This window comes from Sus scrofa, chromosome 5, assembly GCF_054392235.1.
Source record: "Sus scrofa isolate SSC_HxYL_T2T_F1_AM1 chromosome 5, Sscrofa_HxYL_maternal_Yorkshire_Landrace_v2.0, whole genome shotgun sequence".
NCBI lineage: Eukaryota > Metazoa > Chordata > Mammalia > Artiodactyla > Suidae > Sus > Sus scrofa.
This window is the reverse complement of record NC_139387.1, coordinates 76,531,414-76,549,535: the sequence shown is the minus strand read 5'-3', so window position 1 is coordinate 76,549,535 and position 18,122 is coordinate 76,531,414. Positions and strand designations below refer to the sequence as shown.

General features: G+C 52.2%; 1 protein-coding gene across 12 annotated transcripts in view; it reads left to right on the top strand.

The window, feature by feature from the left end:
• The first annotated feature begins 6,232 nt into the window (after window positions 1-6,232).
• Window positions 6,233-18,122, top strand: part of ADA2 (adenosine deaminase 2) — a 27,016-nt gene continuing 15,126 nt past the window's right edge. For 2 of the 12 annotated variants that reach the window (XM_085024739.1, XM_085024740.1), the window contains exons 1-3: window positions 6,233-6,297; window positions 10,601-10,914; window positions 12,496-12,721. In XM_085024739.1, the coding sequence (XP_084880865.1) occupies window positions 10,608-10,914; window positions 12,496-12,721 (533 nt within the window). In that variant the 5' untranslated portion in view covers window positions 6,233-6,297; window positions 10,601-10,607. Of the gene's footprint in view, window positions 6,298-10,600; window positions 10,915-12,495; window positions 12,722-14,086; window positions 16,540-17,185; window positions 17,724-18,122 lie in introns of those variants that run through there. The other 10 variants (XR_014845320.1, XR_014845317.1, XR_014845318.1 and 7 more) reach the window with 10 other exon arrangements.

The following is an 18,122-nucleotide window of genomic DNA, read 5'->3' as shown; positions in this document are numbered from 1 at the left end:
GGAGGGAGCTGGTCAGGACATTGGGACAACGCCCATTTGTTAGGCGACCCCACAGAGGCCTGGGTCGGGGGCTGTGGGCAGGAAGACTCCCTCCACTTAACCCTGGCGCTCTCTCCGGAGCATCTGTGGGACTCAGACAGGAACCTGGGAAGGCTGTTTTCTCACCTGAGTCCCTGTCCCCAAGGTCTGGCACAGCCACAAATGAACTGAGCACACGAGCTCCTTTCAGGTTGTAAAAACATTTCTGCAGGAGTTACCATTGTGCATGGCTCAGTGCTTAACCAATCCGACTAGGAAACATGAGGTTGTGGGCTAAGGATCCAGCATTGCCGTGAGCTGTGGTGTAGGTCGCAGACGAGGCTCGGATCTGGCGTTGCTGTGGCTGTGGCGTAGGCCAGCAGCTGTAGCTCCGATTTGACCCCCAGCCTGGGAACCTCCATATGCCGCGAGTGCGGCCCTAAAAAGACCAAAAAAATAAAAAACGTTTCGGCAGTTAGTAATCGCAGTCATTCTCAGTTTTCTAGATGGCCTTGTTTGCAACCTTGGAACAGTGTTTTCTACGTAGACCTCAAAGTGCAGAATAGTGCTTCTGAGGACAGTGCGGCCTGCCCTGACTGTAATGACATCTGCGGTCTGCTTTGCTGTAGGACACAGCATAGTCACAGGTCCAAAGATAGGACACAGACATCTATAGGGGGCAGTCTGCCCCCCACAAAGAATTAATGTGGTTGGAAAGAGAGTAACATAAAAACATTTACAGAACAAAGCCCCCCCTTCCCGACCCTGACCCCTTGGCATCCGCTAGCTAGCCTGGGCCCATCCCTCCTGCGTTCCCGGGGCTGCTGGGTAGAAACACCAGGAGTGTGTATGATTCTCTCTTCTTTTCTTACATGGAGGGGGCATAATACACACTGCTGCACCTGCTCTTTTTTCCTAACTTAAATGAAGTTTGCGTAGAGAAGGAAGTTCTTGTCCCGACAAAGCACAGCCCCCCTAAATGGGCCGTTCATTCCCCAAGCTGGTCTCTGGTCTCTATTGACGAACTGCTGGCCTTTCCAAGATTTGGCCGAGTGATCAATTTGGCTCATGATTACCGAGCTCCACGTGGCATCCTTTCTTGCCTGTGGTCACTGATTTCTTTTTAGTTCTGACATCCTTAAGGCTAGTGACAAGCTGGCTCGGTGACAGTCTCTTCCTGGGACTTGCTCACCTACCAGCAGGGCAGCAGCCCAGGAAATGGACACACACTCAGGTGGGGGTGATGTCACCTGGGTCATGAGGCCCAGAGGGCATATGAGCTGCTGCCCTGTCCCCAAATGCCCATCCGCCCACCAGATATTCTTCCTGGAAGGAAATCCATCCCAGGCCTCAGGACTCTCTCCCTTGCTGAGCCACTGGCTCACCTCCTTGCACCGCTTCCTGCCAGTCCCGCCTCCTCTCCTTTCCCTTGAGTTGTCTTCTATCGTCTGGAGAAGGTTCACACTGATTGATCCTTCTTCACATAAAATGATGAACTCAGCCCCAGCAGGGTGCACTCATCAGCCCACCCCTGCCCCTCCTCTCCTGTCTGCAGAGGCCTCAACTTTCAGCTCCATCGGCCAGGACAGAAATGACCCACGGCTCCTGAGCTCCAGGGCCACAGCCCCCACAACCCTAAGGTTACCACTCAGGCCTGGGGGTGGGGCACACATAGTGGGGGGTGGAGGGGCCAAGGCTGCTCCCTAAGCGGGTGCAGGGCTGGGACAGCAGACCAGGGTCAGCGACAGGGGCTGGTGCCCGGCAGGCAACCACTCCGGGCTGCATGGCCTCAGTTCCTGCCGCCCCAGCACCAGGTGGCTTCCTGGTCCGCTCCAGTCCCCTCAGTGTCAGGCCAGGCGCTGGCCTTGCTTGCCTCCCCGCCCCATCCTTCTCTGCCTCCTACCCTTCCCTCCCAGGACCTCACTCGGTTCCGCCCAGGCTTCTCCTCCCTCAGGCTCACCCTACGCCTCTCAAATCTCACTGAAAATGTCCTTTCCTGTGGACGCCGTTCTGCACCCCCGCTCTGTGCTGGGTCTCCCTCCCACACTGTTCCTACCCCTTCTCGTCGCCACCCTCGATGCAGTCTTGTCGTGTGACAGCCCAGGATCAGGTGGGCACACTGCAGCCTTCCCTGGGCAGGACCCCGCCGCTCCTGACTGGTCTCAGGGCCCATTTGGTGAAGGCACAAAGGAGATGGAAAGCAGAGACCCAGACCCTCTCACTCCTCTCCAGGTAGGTCCCACAGGGAGCCCCTGCGGCCAGGAGACCCCCGGAGCCTCTCGGGATGTTTGGGGAGTTGGGACCTGGGAGCCGGAGGCGCTGCAGGAAATGCTGTGGGGGCCTGGTGTCATTTCCATCTCTGTCCCAGTGGAACCCTGGTTTTCTGCTGGAACCAGTGCCCTGGTCACCCTGAGTTATTGATCCTCCGCCCACGGCCACGCTCCTTCTTGGAGCTTCTTATCAACTCTCCTGGGCTCGTGCGTCCCCTTTTGGTCTTTTTCTTTTCTGCCCTCATTTTTCTTTCTTTTTTTTTTTTTTGTGAAGTGTTGGCCCACCCAGTTGGTCCCTTCCCTCCAGCCTCAGTCAGCTCATCACCCTGACAATAACTACACTTAAAGATTCATTATTGTTATTTGCATTTAAAAGGTAATCCTCCTGGCCCCAGGGCAATCTGTTTCTTGTATTATAACTTTTGAAAAATATTTAAGGCCCCTGCATTTGCATTTTAACACAGACCCCACCAGGTTCCATGCTTTGGGGGGGGTGGATCACCCCAAATCTCTCCATTTGCGCTGGGGGGAAAAGAAATGCTGCCTAGGAGGTAGGTCTGGCATACCTATAGAACAATCCCAGATGCAAATAGAGGTTCTGGGCCAGTTGGGGGTGGCTGGGGCAGTGCGCACAGGTCCCACATCCCCCACATCCCCCACATCCCCCACATCCCCCACATCCCCCACGCCCTATCTTTTTTTTTCTTTTTTTGCTGCCCCAAGGCATATGGAGTTCCTAGGCCATGGGCAACCCACGCCAAAACTGTGGCAATGCCATATCCTTTAACCCACTGCACCAGGCCAGGGATCAAACCCACATCCTGGTGAGTCAGCGATGCCACCAATCCCATTGCACCACCATGGGAACATCCCCCCACACCCCATCTTGAACCCACCTCATCCCTGGGCTAACTGAGAGGCTGTGGTTTTTGGTAGGTCTTGGGAAGTAGGGCACAATGATGGATTTATTCTAAGCCCTGTCTGGTTTCTGTTTTGAAGCAGAAACAGCCCCGTTCCCCATCTCCGCCCTCCTCCACTTGAACTGGCCATAATCCACATGCCACTTTTCACAGACAGTTTTCCTCCTGCAGAACTCAGTTTCTCTTTTTGAAACTTTGGAGCAATAGACAGCGTGGGTCAGCCAGGGACTGGCTGGTGCCCCGTTTGAGGGGAAGCTGCAGCCCGTGGAGGCAGCCCTTCCATGTGGGGCCCTCAAGCGAGCTCCTGGGACTGGTGGTGAAAGCACAGGGTCTAGAAGTGGGGGCAGGATTCTGTCTGGGGGGAGGGGGAGGGAGTGATGGGGGCAGAGGAGAGGGGGCCCTCCTGCCCTCTCCCCACTTCTCTCTCTTTCTGCTTCAGCATCTTTGAAATGTGGTCTGAAATGAACATTAAAGGTTGGGACAGCATAGCTGGCCTCTGCCGACCTCCAGCCTGAGGACCATTGCGGGGAGCGGAGGTCTGAAGGGCCAGATGTGAGCACGGGCACCTCTCCTGACATCCAAATCTCACCTCTCTGGGAGGCAGCCAGCAGTTTCCCAGCTTCCTGCCTCAACTCCCCAAGAATTTGTGTATCTGTGGAGAGATCTCCTGTGGGACAGTGGGTTAAGGAGTGGGCAGTGTCACTGCACTGGCCAAGTTCGATCCCTGGCCAAGGAACTTTTTTGTCCCATGGGTGCAGCCATTAAAAAAGAGAGAGGAGTTCCCATCGTGGCGCAGTGGTTAATGAATCCGACTAGGAACCATGAGGTTGCGGGTTCGGTCCCTGCCCTTGCTTGGTGGGTTAACGATCCGGCGTTGCCGTGAGCTGTGGTGTAGGTTGCAGATGCGGCTCGGATCCCGAGTTGCTGTGGCTCTGGCGTAGGCCGGCAGCTACAGCTCCGATTTGACCCCTAGCCTGGGAACCTCCATATGCCGCGGGAGCGGCCCAAGAAATAGCAAAAAGACAAAAAAAAAAAAAAAAAAGAGAGGGAGAGAAGGGAGATGAGAGCAGCCTGGGAAGCTCTTAGATAGATAAATGGGACCTAATCAAACTGACAAGCTTTTGCACAGCAAAAGAAAGTGTGTACACACACACACACACACACACACACACACACATATAAAAGAAAAGACCGAATGGGAGAAAATATTTACAAACAATGTAACCATGCAACAGGCAAGGGCTTAATCTTGTCAAGGGCTTAATCTACAATATATACAAACAAGTCCTACAAACCAACAACAACAAAACAAATAACACAATCAAAAAATCAGCAGAAGACCTAAATACTCATTTCTTCAAAGAAGACAGACAGGAGTTCCCATCCTGGCTCAGCAGTTAATGAATCCAACTAGTATCCATGAGGACGAGGGTTCGATCCCTGGCCTCGCTCAATGGGTTAAGGATCCAGCGTTGCCATGAGCTGTGTTGTAGGTGGCAGATGCAGCTTGGATCCCACCTTGCTGTGGCTGTGGCGTAGGCCGGCAGCAGTAGTTCCAATTGGACCCCTAGCCTGGGAACCTCCATATGCTGCAGGTGCGGCCCTAAAAAGTCAAAAAAAAAAAAAAATTAATCTTGGACTTTTGAGGGAGTTCCTATTTCTGTACATTTTCATTTTTGAATTCTTGCCTAGTAAGTGATGACCTTTCTACTTTTTTGGGTGATGGCAAGGGGCCCAGAGGTTTCAGCAATGAGGGGCTGTGAAGTGGCTTTGTGGGTGATTTGGGGCAGAAGGCACTGGAGGGGGCAGGGCTGGGCTGGGAGGGGTGCCGGGCAGGCATGTGGGTTGATTGTGACACAGAGGTCGCTATACGGTCTTCTGTGTTGGCCTGGGGATGTGGCACAGTGGTTACTTCCAACAGCAGTAATGCAGGCATCTCTGGAACTTGCTACATGCACCGGGCACTTTGCAGGACTTCCTCATTGAGCCCATGGCACCCTGCGCAGCCCTGCTCTACCATCTCCACTCCGGCCCAGGAAACGAAGTCTGGAGAGTGTAGATGATATGGCTAGGCCTGACCGCAGCCCCTGGTCACATGCTGTGTCCCCTCCCCACCCCCCTGGAGTGGTTTCCCTGCCCACCTTCCTGCCCTTGTTCTCCCCACAGCCCCTAGGCTTCCCCACCCTCCCCCCACACCCCTGATTCCCCTTAAAGCACCTACTTTTTATTGTATCTTTTTTTCTTTTTGGCCACACCCGCCCAGCAGCAAGCAGAAGGTCCTGAACCAGGAATCAAACCCACACCATAACAATGACAACACTGGGTCCTTAACCCGCTGTGCCACCAGGGAACTCCTGCATCAACTTTTTTACCTTCTATCCAGTGGGTTGGCCCACAATTCACCTCCAATTTTGAGGAGGGAGGCCTTGCCCAAAGTTCTCGAGCAGGGGAAGTTCCCATCATGGCTCAGTGGTTAATGAACCAAACTAGCATCCATAAGGATGCAGGTTGGATCCCTGGCCTCAGTGGGTTAAGGATCTGGCATTGCTGTGAGCTGTGGTGTAGGTTGAAGACTCGGCTCAGATCCCAAGTCGCTGTGGCTCTTGTGTAGGCCGGTGGCTACCACTGTGATTCAATCCTTTGCCTGGGAACCTTTATATGCCACGGATGCAGCATATAGGACACCTAAAGGACAAAAAGACAAAACAAAAACAAACAAATGAAAAAACAAAGTTCCGGAGCAGGTTCTAGAGTGCCTCCTGACACTTCGTGTGGTGTGGAACTGGTCCTGGATCCACTGTGACAGCCACGGCACCTGCCAGTTAAGCATGACCTACACGCACATGGAGGCACACACTGTGTCTAACCCGCCAAGCACCCCAGGTACAGCTCCAGGAAGAGGCTCTCACACGCATAGACACACATGCACTGGGACCCCCCCACCCCCCACCCAACTCCCGCCCTCCTGGGCCCTGGGCGGAGACGGGCTGGGGCAGTAGGGAAGTGAAACCACCCTGGGGAAGTGAACCGAGCCTGAGCCTCAATTTCTGAGGTGGCCACAGTCTCTCGGGCTCTGGAGCTGCTCCGAGGTAACTGGGGTCCCCTGGGTGGGGGATCGGGCCTGAATGGGTGGCTGGGGGTGCTGGTTGCTCACCTGGGGGCTTCCAGGGGTGCCAGGAGCAGGGCTGCTCAATGCATTACCGGCTATGGCCCAGGGCGGGGACTCAGGCTTGTGGACGTGCAAGTTCCTCTCTTCCTTGTCTGAAAACAAAATATTTTCATAGAGTGTTTTTTTAATGTGATTGGCTATGTCTGCGCTGTGTGGAAATTCCCAGGCTAGGGATCAAACCCGCACCACAACAGTGACAATGCCGGTTTCTTAACCCACTGAGCCACCAGGGAATTTTGTAGCGTTTTAATACTCTCCCTTTCTTTCTTTTTCTCTTTCTTTCTTTCTTTCTCTCTTTTTCTTTCTTTCTTTCTTTCTTTCTTTCTTTCTTTCTTTCTTTCTTTCTTTCTTTCTTTCTTTCTCTCTCTCTCTCTCTCTTTCTTTCTCTCTCTTTCTTTCTTTCTTTCTTTCCTTCTTTCTTTCTTTCCTTCTTTTTCTTCCTTCCTTCCTTCTTTCTTTCTCTCTCTCCTTCCTTCCTTCCTTCCCTTCCTCCCTCCCTCCCTCCCTCCTTTCTCTCTCTCTCTCTCTTTCTTTCTTTCTTTCTTTCTTGTTTTTTAGGACCACACCCATGGCATACAGTATTTCCCAGCCTAGGGGTCTAATGCGACTGAAGTTCCCAGCCTACACCACAGCTACAGCAACACCAGATCTGAGGCGCATCTGCAACCTACACCTAAGCTTGTAGATCCCTAACCCACTGAGTGAGGCCAGAGATTAAACCTGCATCTTCCTGGCTACTAGAGTCGGGTTTATTACCGCTGAGCTGCAATGGGAACGCCTAATTTTTTTTTTTATTACAGTTAATTTACAATGTTGTATCAATTTCTGCTGTACAGCAAAGTGACCCAGTTGTACATATATTAGAACTGGACCTTCCTTTAAAAGCAAAAGAGTGGGACCATGGAGAGAGAGATGAAGTGAGCACAGCTGGAGTGGGGACAGGGAGTTCTTTCCTGGGAGGGAGGACACTTCTGTCTGAGAGGCTACCAGGAGGCCCAGGGTGCTGGCCACACAGAAGCTCTGGGATCCTTGGAGAGGACAGAGTGGGAGGTTTGGGGGCTGGTGGCCCTGCTATATGTCACTGGGGAGAGGGGAAGAGCAGGGCCCTTGGTGGAGGATGTGGTGGGGGTGGCTCAGGAGTGGGGACATCACTGTCCTTCCCTCCTGGAGACAAACACTCACCCAAGGACAGATTCCAGGACCTGATGAAGGTGCAGGGACTGCCAAGGCCAGCTCTGGGATTCGGTGCACAGCTCTGCCAGCTGTCCTCCTAGCCAGCAGTCACCTGGTCTTCTGGCTTCCTCTTGAAATTCCCCCTTGGGAGTTTCCATTGTGGTGCAATGGAAACGAATCCGACTAGTAACCAAGAGGTTGCTGGTTTGATCCCTGGCCTCGCTCAGAGGGTTAAGGATCCAGCAATGCCGTGAGCTGTGGTATAGGTCACAGACTCAGCTCTGATCCTGCGTTGCTGTTGTGGCTGTGGCCTAGCCTGACAGCTGTAGCTCCAATTCTACCCCTAGCCTGGGAACTTCCATATGCCTCGGGTGCGCCCCTCCCCCCAAAAAAATTTCCCCGTGGAGTATCTGCTGTAACTGCATAAACATATTGAATCATTGAAAGCTACCCCTGGAAAGAATCCTGGATGTAACATGTCCCAGTGATGATCAGACTTGCCATTTCTTTCTTTCTTTCTTTCCTTTTTTTTTTTTTTTTGTCTTTTTAGGGCCACACCCACGGCACGTTGAGGTTCCCAGGCTACGGGCTGAATCAAAGCTATAGCTGCTGGCCTATACCAGAGCCATGGCAACTCAGGATCCAAGCCACATCTGAGACCTACACCACAGTTTACGGCAATGCCAGATCCTTTAATCCACTGAGCAAGGCCAGGGATGGAAGCTGCATCCTCAAGGATGCTAATCAGATGCATTTCCCCTGAACCATGATGGGACTCCTTTTTTTATTTTTATTTTTTGATAGGCAAGAAATAGATCTGTTAAGATAGGACGCTTGTGAGAGATACAAGCGGGCAGGCAACGAGGCTCTGCCCAGACTTGCCATTTCTGTTATAACCTGCACCTCTCTTTACTTAATATGTTTCTTCACATTAACTTGCTTTAAGGTGTGTGTGTGTGTGTGTGTGTAGGGCCACACCCATGGCATATGGACGGTCCCAGGCTAGGGGTTGAATCAGAGCTGTAGCCACTGGCCTACACCACAGCCACAGCAATGCCAGATCCAACCTGTATCTGCGATCAACACCACAGCTCACGGCAAAGTTGGATCCTTAACCCACTGAGCAAGGTCAGGGATCGAACCTGCATCCTCATGGATACCAGTCAGATTTGTTTCTGCTGAGCCACGATGGGAACTCCTGCTTTAAGTTTTTTTTTTTTTGTCTTTTTGCTATTTCTTTGGGCCGCTCCCACGGCATATGGAGGTTCCCGGGCTAGGGGTCGAATCGGAGCTGTAGTCACCAGCCTATGCCAGAGACACAGCAACGCTGGATCCGAGCCGCATCTGCAATCTACACCACAGCTCACAGCAACGCCGGATCCTTAACCCACTGAGCAAGGGCAGGGACCGAACCCGCAACCTCATGGTCCCTAGTCGGATTCGTTAACCACTGCGCCATGACGGGAACTCCTGCTTTAAGTTTTTTTATTCCATCTGAATCTTGAGGACACATGGGTCAAGAACTACTGTTAAGTCCAATTTACCCTTGTTGCAGGTGAGGGAACAGACCCGCAGGCCTAAAATCTCAAAGAGATGTGGTGATTTGGGGCTGTGCCTGGAGTCTCGATGATTTCAGTGGAAAGTCTCCTACTCTCAACTGTGCAGAAACTTTGCCCAAGTGTGACTCACATGGTCCCCGGTGGGGCTGCACACAGACCCAGCCAGGGCAAGTCCTTCCTCCTCCTCTCAGATCCCTGCCCACGGGCTAGCTGGGCAGGCTGCTCTCCCTAAGCTTCTGGAATCTTACTGCTAAAGCTCTGAAATATCAAGAACATGGTGTTTGAATGACTGACTGTGCTGGGTACTCAGCAAGTCTGAATAAAGGAGGGCAGCTCTTCTGTTCTGGGACAATTTATTGTACTATTTAGTTCCTTTTTTTTTTTCCTCCCACCTATTTTTTTTTTTCTTTTTCCTTCTGAAATGTGTGTTATTTGGGTGCTGGATTTCCTGAACCAATCATTACCTCATTTCCTTCTCTCCTATTTTGTACTACTTTTGAAAAGCTTCTCTTCCATTCCATCTTTTAATATTGCTACTAAATGATTAAAATTTCACGAGTTCCCCTTGTGGCTCAATGGGTTAAGGACCTGACTAGTATCCATGAGGATGTGAGTTCAATCTCTGGCCTCGCTCAGTAGGTTAAGGATCTGGCATTGCCATGAGCTATGGTGTAGGTGGCAGATAGGACTCAGGTCCCACGTTGCTGTGGCTGTGGTGTAGGTCGGTATCTGTAGCTCTGAGTCGACCCCTAGCCTGAGAACTTCCATCTGCTGCAGGGGCAGCCCTAAAAAGAAAAAAACAAAATAAAACAAAATACAATTTTAGCATTCATAATTTTAATTTCTAAAAACTCTTCCTTGTTCCATTATTTTTTTTTTTACACTGCCCTGTTTCTGTCTTATGGACACCTATCTTTTCTTATTTCTGTAAGGATATTAATTGTGGTTCTTCTGAACTCTCTTTCATTTCCCCTGCTAGTTCCTTCTCAGTGTTAATTTTTAGTTTCTTTGTCATACTGGAGGCTTTCTTCACAAGACTCTTGATCCTCTTCTCTCTGGTTATATTTAAAATTGAAACACTAAAAATATTCCTCTTGGTGAGAGCAGGTTTGCGGAGGGCAAGCTCCCGTCTGCGAGGCCTCAAGGGGAAAACCCTCCTTGTCTGCACCCAGCAGTCTCTTCTCCGGGGTCTCAGGGAAGTGTGGTTCCAATGCTACCTCCTGATGGAATTCCCTGTGGCCTAGGGATTAAGGATTCAGTGTGGTCACTGCTGTGACTCAGGTTCAATCCCTGGCCCGGGAACCTCCACATGCCTCGGATATACCCCAAAACCCCACAAACATGGTTTTCTTGGTAACCTGAGAACAGGGTGGGAGAAGGAAATCCAAGTTCAACACTTAGGTATGCAGGTTTTTACACACACACACACACACAACACACACACACACACCCGCCTGACTGGGTCTCCATCACAGCAATTTCCTCCTGCAGGATCCCGATGTCGGGGTGGCCAGTGCTGCCCGCCCTGCTGCTGGCCGTGGCCATGTCCTCTTTCCACTCGGCCACGTCCAGAGATGAGGAGCGAAACCGGCTGTTAATGAGAGAGAAGATGATGCAGGTGGGGGGGCAGCTGGTGCTGCAGGAAGAGGAGGAACGGGCCAACGGGAGGCTCCAGGCCCTCAAAGAGGCTGAGATGCAGGAGGCCAAGAGGACTGGCATCTTCCCGCCCAGCCTGCACTTCTTCCAGGCCAAGGGCCTCATGGAGAAAAGCGCCGTGTTTAATATCCTGAAGAAGATGCCAAAAGGTAGGAGTCTGGGGATGCTTTGGGGGTCCTGGGATGTAGGAGGAACTAGACTAGAGCTGGTGGTTCCTGACTCCCCCAGTGCTCTGCGCCTTCGTCCTGCTGGTGGACAAGGCAGTGGCTCTAGGTGGCTGCTGTTGACCCTGGAAACCAAAGCCCAGACTCTGAGGGGCAAAGCCTCAGACATATGGGCAGGGCGTGGGCCTAGGTGTCCCCAGGTGTCCCCAAAAGGACCACATCCTGGGCCACCTTTTTTTTCTTTTCTTAAAAATTTTTAATCCTGTATCTACAGCACATGGAAGTCCCAGGGCAGGGATTGGATCCAAGCCCCAGCTGCAGCAGTGCTGGATCATTTATCCTACTGGGCCAGGCTGGGGATTGAACCCGCACCTCCACAGGAACATAAATCTGCAGTCAGATTTTTAACCCACTTCATTACAGTGGGAACTTCCTTTTCCCTCCCTTCATGTGCTCTTCTAGTCCTTTCCAGGGGCCAAGTTACCAAATAGGATACATCTTGGATGGACACATTTCTAGTCATTTCCTGCTGCAGCATAAATGATTACTGTGAATAGTAAAATAATTACTATCCTGCACACGGAAATAGTAGTTTGCAGCTCACAAGAACTTTTCTATAGTTCCTCTTTTTTTTTGCTTTATAGGGCCATACCCTCGGCATATGGAAGTTCCTAGGCTAGGGGTTGAAGCAGAGCTACGGCTGCCAGCCTACACCACAGAGCTCACAGCAACATCAGATCCGAGCCGCATCTGCGATCTACACCACAGCTCATGGCAACACACCAGATCCTTAACCCACTAAGCTGGGCCAGGGATCGAACCTGCGTCCTCATGGATACTAGTTGGATTTGTTTCCATTGAGCCACGATGGGAACTCCCATATACTTCTTTAGTATTATAGAGGTCAAAAAATATAAAAATGTGAGGTTAGTGGGTAGCCTCCCAGCTGTTTGTTTCCAGGAGGTGGACATGTAAGTTTCAGGGAGGTGGCTGTATGTAAGGTCACATGGCAGGACACCTTCCCAGGGGCCAGCGTTAAGGCAGGGGCAGCAGGAAAGGTGGACGCTGGGCCGAGTCGGTCTGAGGTCTGCAGGAGGCCAGAGGCTGCACAGACCCTGGTGGGAAGCAGGGGGCAGGAAGCAGTGGTGTGGAGATGGGGTAGGACGGGGACCCCAGGACCACATGCAAACCGACTAGTGAGGGCTGAGGTGGGGGTGGAAGCTCCTCTATCCCACCCTCACCCAGCACTGGCCTCCAGGACACTGTGGGGGTTAAGCTCTGGACAGAGAGCTGGAAGCCCAAGAACCTTGATCTTCCAATTCCAAGCCTTCCTTGTGCTGCTTCTAGGAGATCACCGGGGCTGGTGAGGGAGGGAGTCATGGAGCCAGAAGGCAGTGGCCACCCTGGGGCCATGCAAGCAGCCTGGCAGGCTCCGGCGGCAGAGGGACAGGACCCTGGGGGGTTCTAAAGGAACCTGGCCAGAAAGACCCCCTGTGGGCCCCCATGGTCCAAATCTGCTGTCCTCTCGGCCTTCCCCTCACTTGCCTGCCCTCCTCTTCCCTCTAGGTGCCGCCTTACATGTCCACGACTTTGGCATGGTGAGCATGGACTGGTTGGTGAAAAATGCCACCTACAGGCCCTACTGCTATTTCTGCCTCACCCCAAAGGGAGCCACCCAGTTCAAGTTCGCTCACCCACCTCCCCCCACCCCGAAGCAAGAGGAATGTTCCGAATGGGTTTTGCTGGAGAAGTTCCGCAAGGGGCTGCCCAATGTCACCGAGTTCGACAACAGGTGGGTGGTGGTTCAGAAAGAACTCTGCCATCTGCACAGGTGGGGTGCAAGCGAGTGAATGGCCGGAGAAGTCAGGAGCCTTTTTCTCTCAACTCTGGGGTCTTTGCCTCGCCAGGGCACTCAGCACCTCTCCCTTCCACATCGGTTCCTAGTACGTTTAAGCCTGAATCGACCAGTGACACTGCTATTGCATCACGTGGCACTGGTCTGTCCATTGGTGTAGACCTTCAGTAGGACCAGAGAGAAGGTTCCCAGCTCCTGGAGCTGAGAGGGTCCGGGGTGGATAAAAAGCTTCTTAACAGACTGGTGCAGTAACATTGTAAGTAATAACTAGTCTAACGGTAGAACTGCCTGCAGAGTGCTTTCAGGAGGTACCTCCCTTATGAATAAGAAAATGCGAGGAGTTCTCATCGTGGCTCAGCAGAAACGAATCAGACTAGCATCCATGAGCACGCAGGTTCTATGCTTGGCCTTGCTCCGTGGGTTAAGGATCCAGTGTTTCCCTGAGCTGTGGTGTAGATCGCAGGCGCAGCTCAGATCCTGTGTTGCTTTGGCTATGGTATAGGTTGGCAGCTACGGTTTCAATTCAACTCCTAGCCTGGGAACATCCCTGTGCCGCAGGTTCGGTCCTAAAAAGCCAAAAAAAAAAAAAAAAAAAAGAAAAGAGACTGCAGCTCAGCCTGGTTAAGGAGCTTGCCTAAGGCCACACAGCCAGGAAATGGCTCATGAGGGATGTAAACCAGAACCTTAAAGCCAAGACCAGAGTCATTTTCATCAGGCCCTTGGATGAGTTTGTGGGGCCCTCATAGTGGAATACCACAGACGGGGTGCCTTAAGCGATAGAAAGGTATTTTCTCACAGTCCTGGGAGCTGGAAGTCCAAGATCAAGGCGGGCAGGTTTCTCCGAGGCCTCGCCCCTTGGCTTGTGGACAGGGCTGTGCATGCACTCCTGGGGTTTCGGTCCTGTTTGGGGTCCAACTTTACAACCCCATTTCACCTTAATGATCTCCTTAAAGGCCTCATCTCCAAACATGGTCACATTGGGAATTAGGGTCTCCACATGGGAATTTTGGGGGCAGGAATCAGTGCACAGCAGCCTCCAAGGAGGGCTTAGTCTGGGAGGTCAGTTCAGGGGGGTCTGCTTGGCTCAGAGGCCAGGGGACCAGGACCGCCTGGCTGGTGGACACGTCTGGCCGAGCCATCTCCAGGGAACACACGGGGTCCCAGGGCGGGGCCTCCAGCAGAGACCCCAGGACCCTTCCCTTAGGCCTCTCCTCACCTCTGGCTGAGGGGGTGCTGGGACTCTGGGCAGGAGAAGACTGGAGGCGAAGGCTTGCAGCACCCCTCTCCCCTGTGTCCTGACAGTCTGCTGAGAACTTTCACTCTGATGACCGAGAACCCCCAGGAAACTTATGCAAACCAAGACATGGTTTGGAAAAAGTTCAAAACCATCTTCTTTGCGATCTCGGGCCTGGTGAACTACGCCCCGGTGTTCAGAGACTTCATCTTCCTGGGCCTGGAGGAGTTCTACCAGGACCAGGTGCTCTACCTGGAGCTGAGAGCGATGCTCTACCCGGTGAGGCCACCTCTCCCCACCCCCAGACCTCCCCACCCCCACCCCCAACTCTGGCTGGACCCTTGGCTCTCATCCTGTAGGTCCCAAAGTCTTCCGGCCCTAGGGCCACACAGGACTGGAGCTGGCTTCCCCGCTAAGGGGCCACAGGCCTTTCCAGGGGCCACACGAGCAAGTAGCCCAGGGATGGGCTGAGCTGGCCTGCAGAATGGTGCAAAGCACCTCCATTCTCTCCTGAGCCCCTGGTCCCACCTCCCAGGTCCTATCTCCCCTGCTGTGGTCAGGGCACCTTCCCTGGCCTACACTCTGGGCAGTGCCTCATGTCAGGACCATCCTTGAGCCATCTCTGTTCATATCAGCTTGTGGGTGCCCTGAGTCCCGCGGGACGGTGCCCTTGGCGCAGGGTCAGCTGAGCCTTCGGTAAACAGGTCTAGTTGCATGGAGCGTGGGGGCTGGTAAGTTCCTGCAGGGCTCTCTGTGAAGCAGGGGGTCTTCTATGGGCAATAGAGACATTTGATTTGATTTTGAGGAAGGAATGTCATAGAGAAAGAACTGGAAAAGATTAGCAAGAGTCCAGAAATATCCAGATGTGTCAAAATATTAAAAAGCCACTGACTCGGAACCTACATTTTGGCCAAAAACCAGGGGTGACTGGGTCTCGGGTACCTGAGGCAGTTGACCTTGGCTTTGTGGACCTGAGCTGCCAAGGCTCCAGGTTGGGGTGGGAGGTCCCTTGAGGATCCCAGGTAGGTCAAGTGCTACTGAGGGAGGGTCCTTGGTGGGCCTGCAAAGAGGATTCTCCTGAGGATTTTTGGGGGAGGTGGGGACTGGGGTATTGAGGGAGTGGCCCAGGTATCTTTGGGGGCTCATAGAGTGTGACAGGTTAAGAGTTTTAAGGGGCCTCCACCTCTGCATATCATGTTAGGGAAGTACGCTTGCCCCCCAACATGCCTCCTTGGCATGCGGATCATTTTGAGCTGAAACAGTCAAGGAAGAGCCTCAGACCGCCCCCACCTCCCCCAGTGCCTAAAAGAATTTAGATAAAGGGCCTGTTCCCAGATGGATCTGAGACAGGAGGAGGTACCTGCCAAGAACTTCAGGCCGGGTGGGGTGGGGGAGTCAGCCCTGCCTGGGGACCAGTCCTCTCTGTCCCTGGTCTCTGCTGGCCCAGCAAACATTTGTTTACCAAACATTTGTTTTTTATCTCCATGCGAATTGCCCTCCTCCTCTTTGAAGTCCCAGGCCTCTGCCCCCAACATCTTCTTTGGTCTTTAGCTGGAGATGCTTGGCTAAAGTGAGGGCCTCAGCCATTTGGGTGAGTGACTCGGTCCTCCTGGGGGGCTGGCCCTCGTGCAGGTGTTATGAAACGCTGCTTTATTTTCTCCTGTTCATCTGTCTCGTGTCAGCTTCATTCTTAGCCTGGCCAGAAGCCCCTAGAAGGGCAGAGGAAATATCCTCTTCCTGGGCCCTTGGCCAGTAGGCGTAGGTGGCTGGATGCTCTGGCTCCCAGGCTGCTGCCGGATATCCTGCGAGGCTAAGGCTGATCAAAGCGCCAAAGGTGAGACTCTTTAGCTGTCAGTCCGTCCCCTGGATCTCTGCCTGCAGGGCCTGTGGGAAACGGGAGGGTAAGAGAACTTTTTCTCTTTTCTAAAATTAGTTTAGCAGGAGAAAATATTTGTGGAGCAGTTCCTCAGCCTTAGGGCCTCTCGGTGAGTTTGGCAGAGCTCCTGGCCTGTTAATCCTTTTCCTCCAGGAGACAGTCACTGGTGTCCTTTTAAGTCTCCGTCTATTGTGTTATAAGGAGGAAAACTATTGGTCTGGTTGGTTTTCCTTCTTTCTTGTTCTGTGTCTTGAGAGCGTGGCTTTATGACCAGGGAGGGACCTGGCTCTGGTCTCATAGGCACCAGGGCACTGGGCATCCAGTTGAGTAGACTGGGATTCCTGGCTGTGGCTGGCTGGGCAGAGGCACTGGTAACAGCTGGGCTTGCAGCTGGCATCTTTGGTCAAGCTGGCTCTCAGGGGGAGTCGTCACAAGGGGTTCCCATCCACAAGGGTCGCCCTGTCATCCCAACCTTCAGGGCTGCCTGTGCAACAATCGCCTTTCTTTTCTCAGAGTGTCCTTTTTTCTCCTGCTTTTTAGGGCCCCACTGGCAGCATATGGAGATTCCCAGGCTAGGGGTCCAATCAGGGCTGTAGCCACTGGCCTACACCACAGCCACAACAACGCAGGATCCGAGCCACATCTGTGACCTACACCACAGCTCACGGCAATGCCAGATCCTTAACCCACTGAACGAGGCCAGGGATCGAACCCGCAACCTCATGGTTCCTAGTTGGATTCATTTCTGCTGCGCCACGACGGGAACTCGTCTCAGAGTGGCCTTGAGAGCAAACTTTCCGGATCTTGTGAGGCTGCTTCCTCTGCAGGCTCTTGGGGCAGCTTCCACAGTTATAGCACGAAAAAGCCTTACTGCTATGAATCAATATTACGTTCCTACTGGCAGTGGCCTAGGAACTAGCTCCTTGGAACTAGAAAAACTTCTAAATTGGTACATGTTTTAGAGGCCTCTCATTGTAAACACCTGTTTTATTTGTACCAGTGTTAAGGCCAAATTAAAAAGGTGGATACAAAGAAATGTAATGTTCATGTGAACAAAGCGGCTTGGAAAGACTTATGACATGTCTGGGCTTCCCTCATAGGTCTTACAGCTGCTAATAAAAATATTCACTTAATTAACAAAGGAGTGGGAAGAAGAGTAAGAAACTCTTCCCCCAAAAGATGGAATCTTAAGATTTTTAGGAGTTCCTGTTGTGGTGCAGTAGTTAACAAATCTTACTAGGATTGATCCCCGGCCTTGCTCAGTGGGTTAAGGATCTGGCGTTGCAGTGAGCTGTGGTATAGGTCGCAGACGCAGCTTGGATCTGGCGTTGCTGTGGCTGTGGTGTAGGCTGGCAGCTGCAGCTCCTATTAGACCCCTAGCCTGGGAACCTCCATATGCCCCGGGTGCGGCCCTAGAAAAGACAAAAAGACAAAAAAATAAAAATAAAAAGATTTTTAAAGGGTTATTAAGGGCAGAGTCACAGGACTTGTCCCAGCAAAGGCAGAAATGTTCAGATGGCTATTAGGAAATGGGATGAATAAAATGGACATTCATAGGATTAAAACAAAGGTTTTGGGGAGTTCCCATTGTGGCTCAGTGGTAACGAACCTGACTAGCAACCATGAGGACGCAGGTTCGACCCCCTGGCCTTGCTCAATGGATTAAGGATCTGGCATTGCCTAGAGCTGTGGTGTAGGTCACAGACACAGCTAGGATCTGGTGTTGCTGTGGTTGTGGTGTAGGCTGTCAGCTGCAGGTCTGATTCCAGTCCTAGCCTGGAAACATCCATATGCAGTGGATTCGGCCCTACTAAGAAAAAAAAAAAAAATAAGTTTTTGATCTAGCATTACCTAAGGTAGGGTGGGCCCAAGGGACCAACCCCCCAACATCAAAGGGCCACTGTTACCAAAATTTGGCTTCTGTCCACCGGTGCCAAATAGAAACTGAGTTTTTGGTGAAGGAGAAAAAAGTTTAATGCTTTGCCAGGCAAAGGAGGCCACAGCAGCTCAGGCCTAAAAGACTTGGAGAACTGCAGGGAGCTTTATAGTCTAAAAGGAGAAAAACAGGATTTCAGATAAGAATCAGGATCAGGGCAGACATGAATTCTTCTTTCTCTGGAGGAATCTTAGTCATGGAAGGTGGTGTCAGGAGTTCTTGGCGTGAGCTTGGTGGTTGTCTTTTGGGTTATGGCATCTTGACTTTTCCTAGAACAGCAATATTTGTAAAA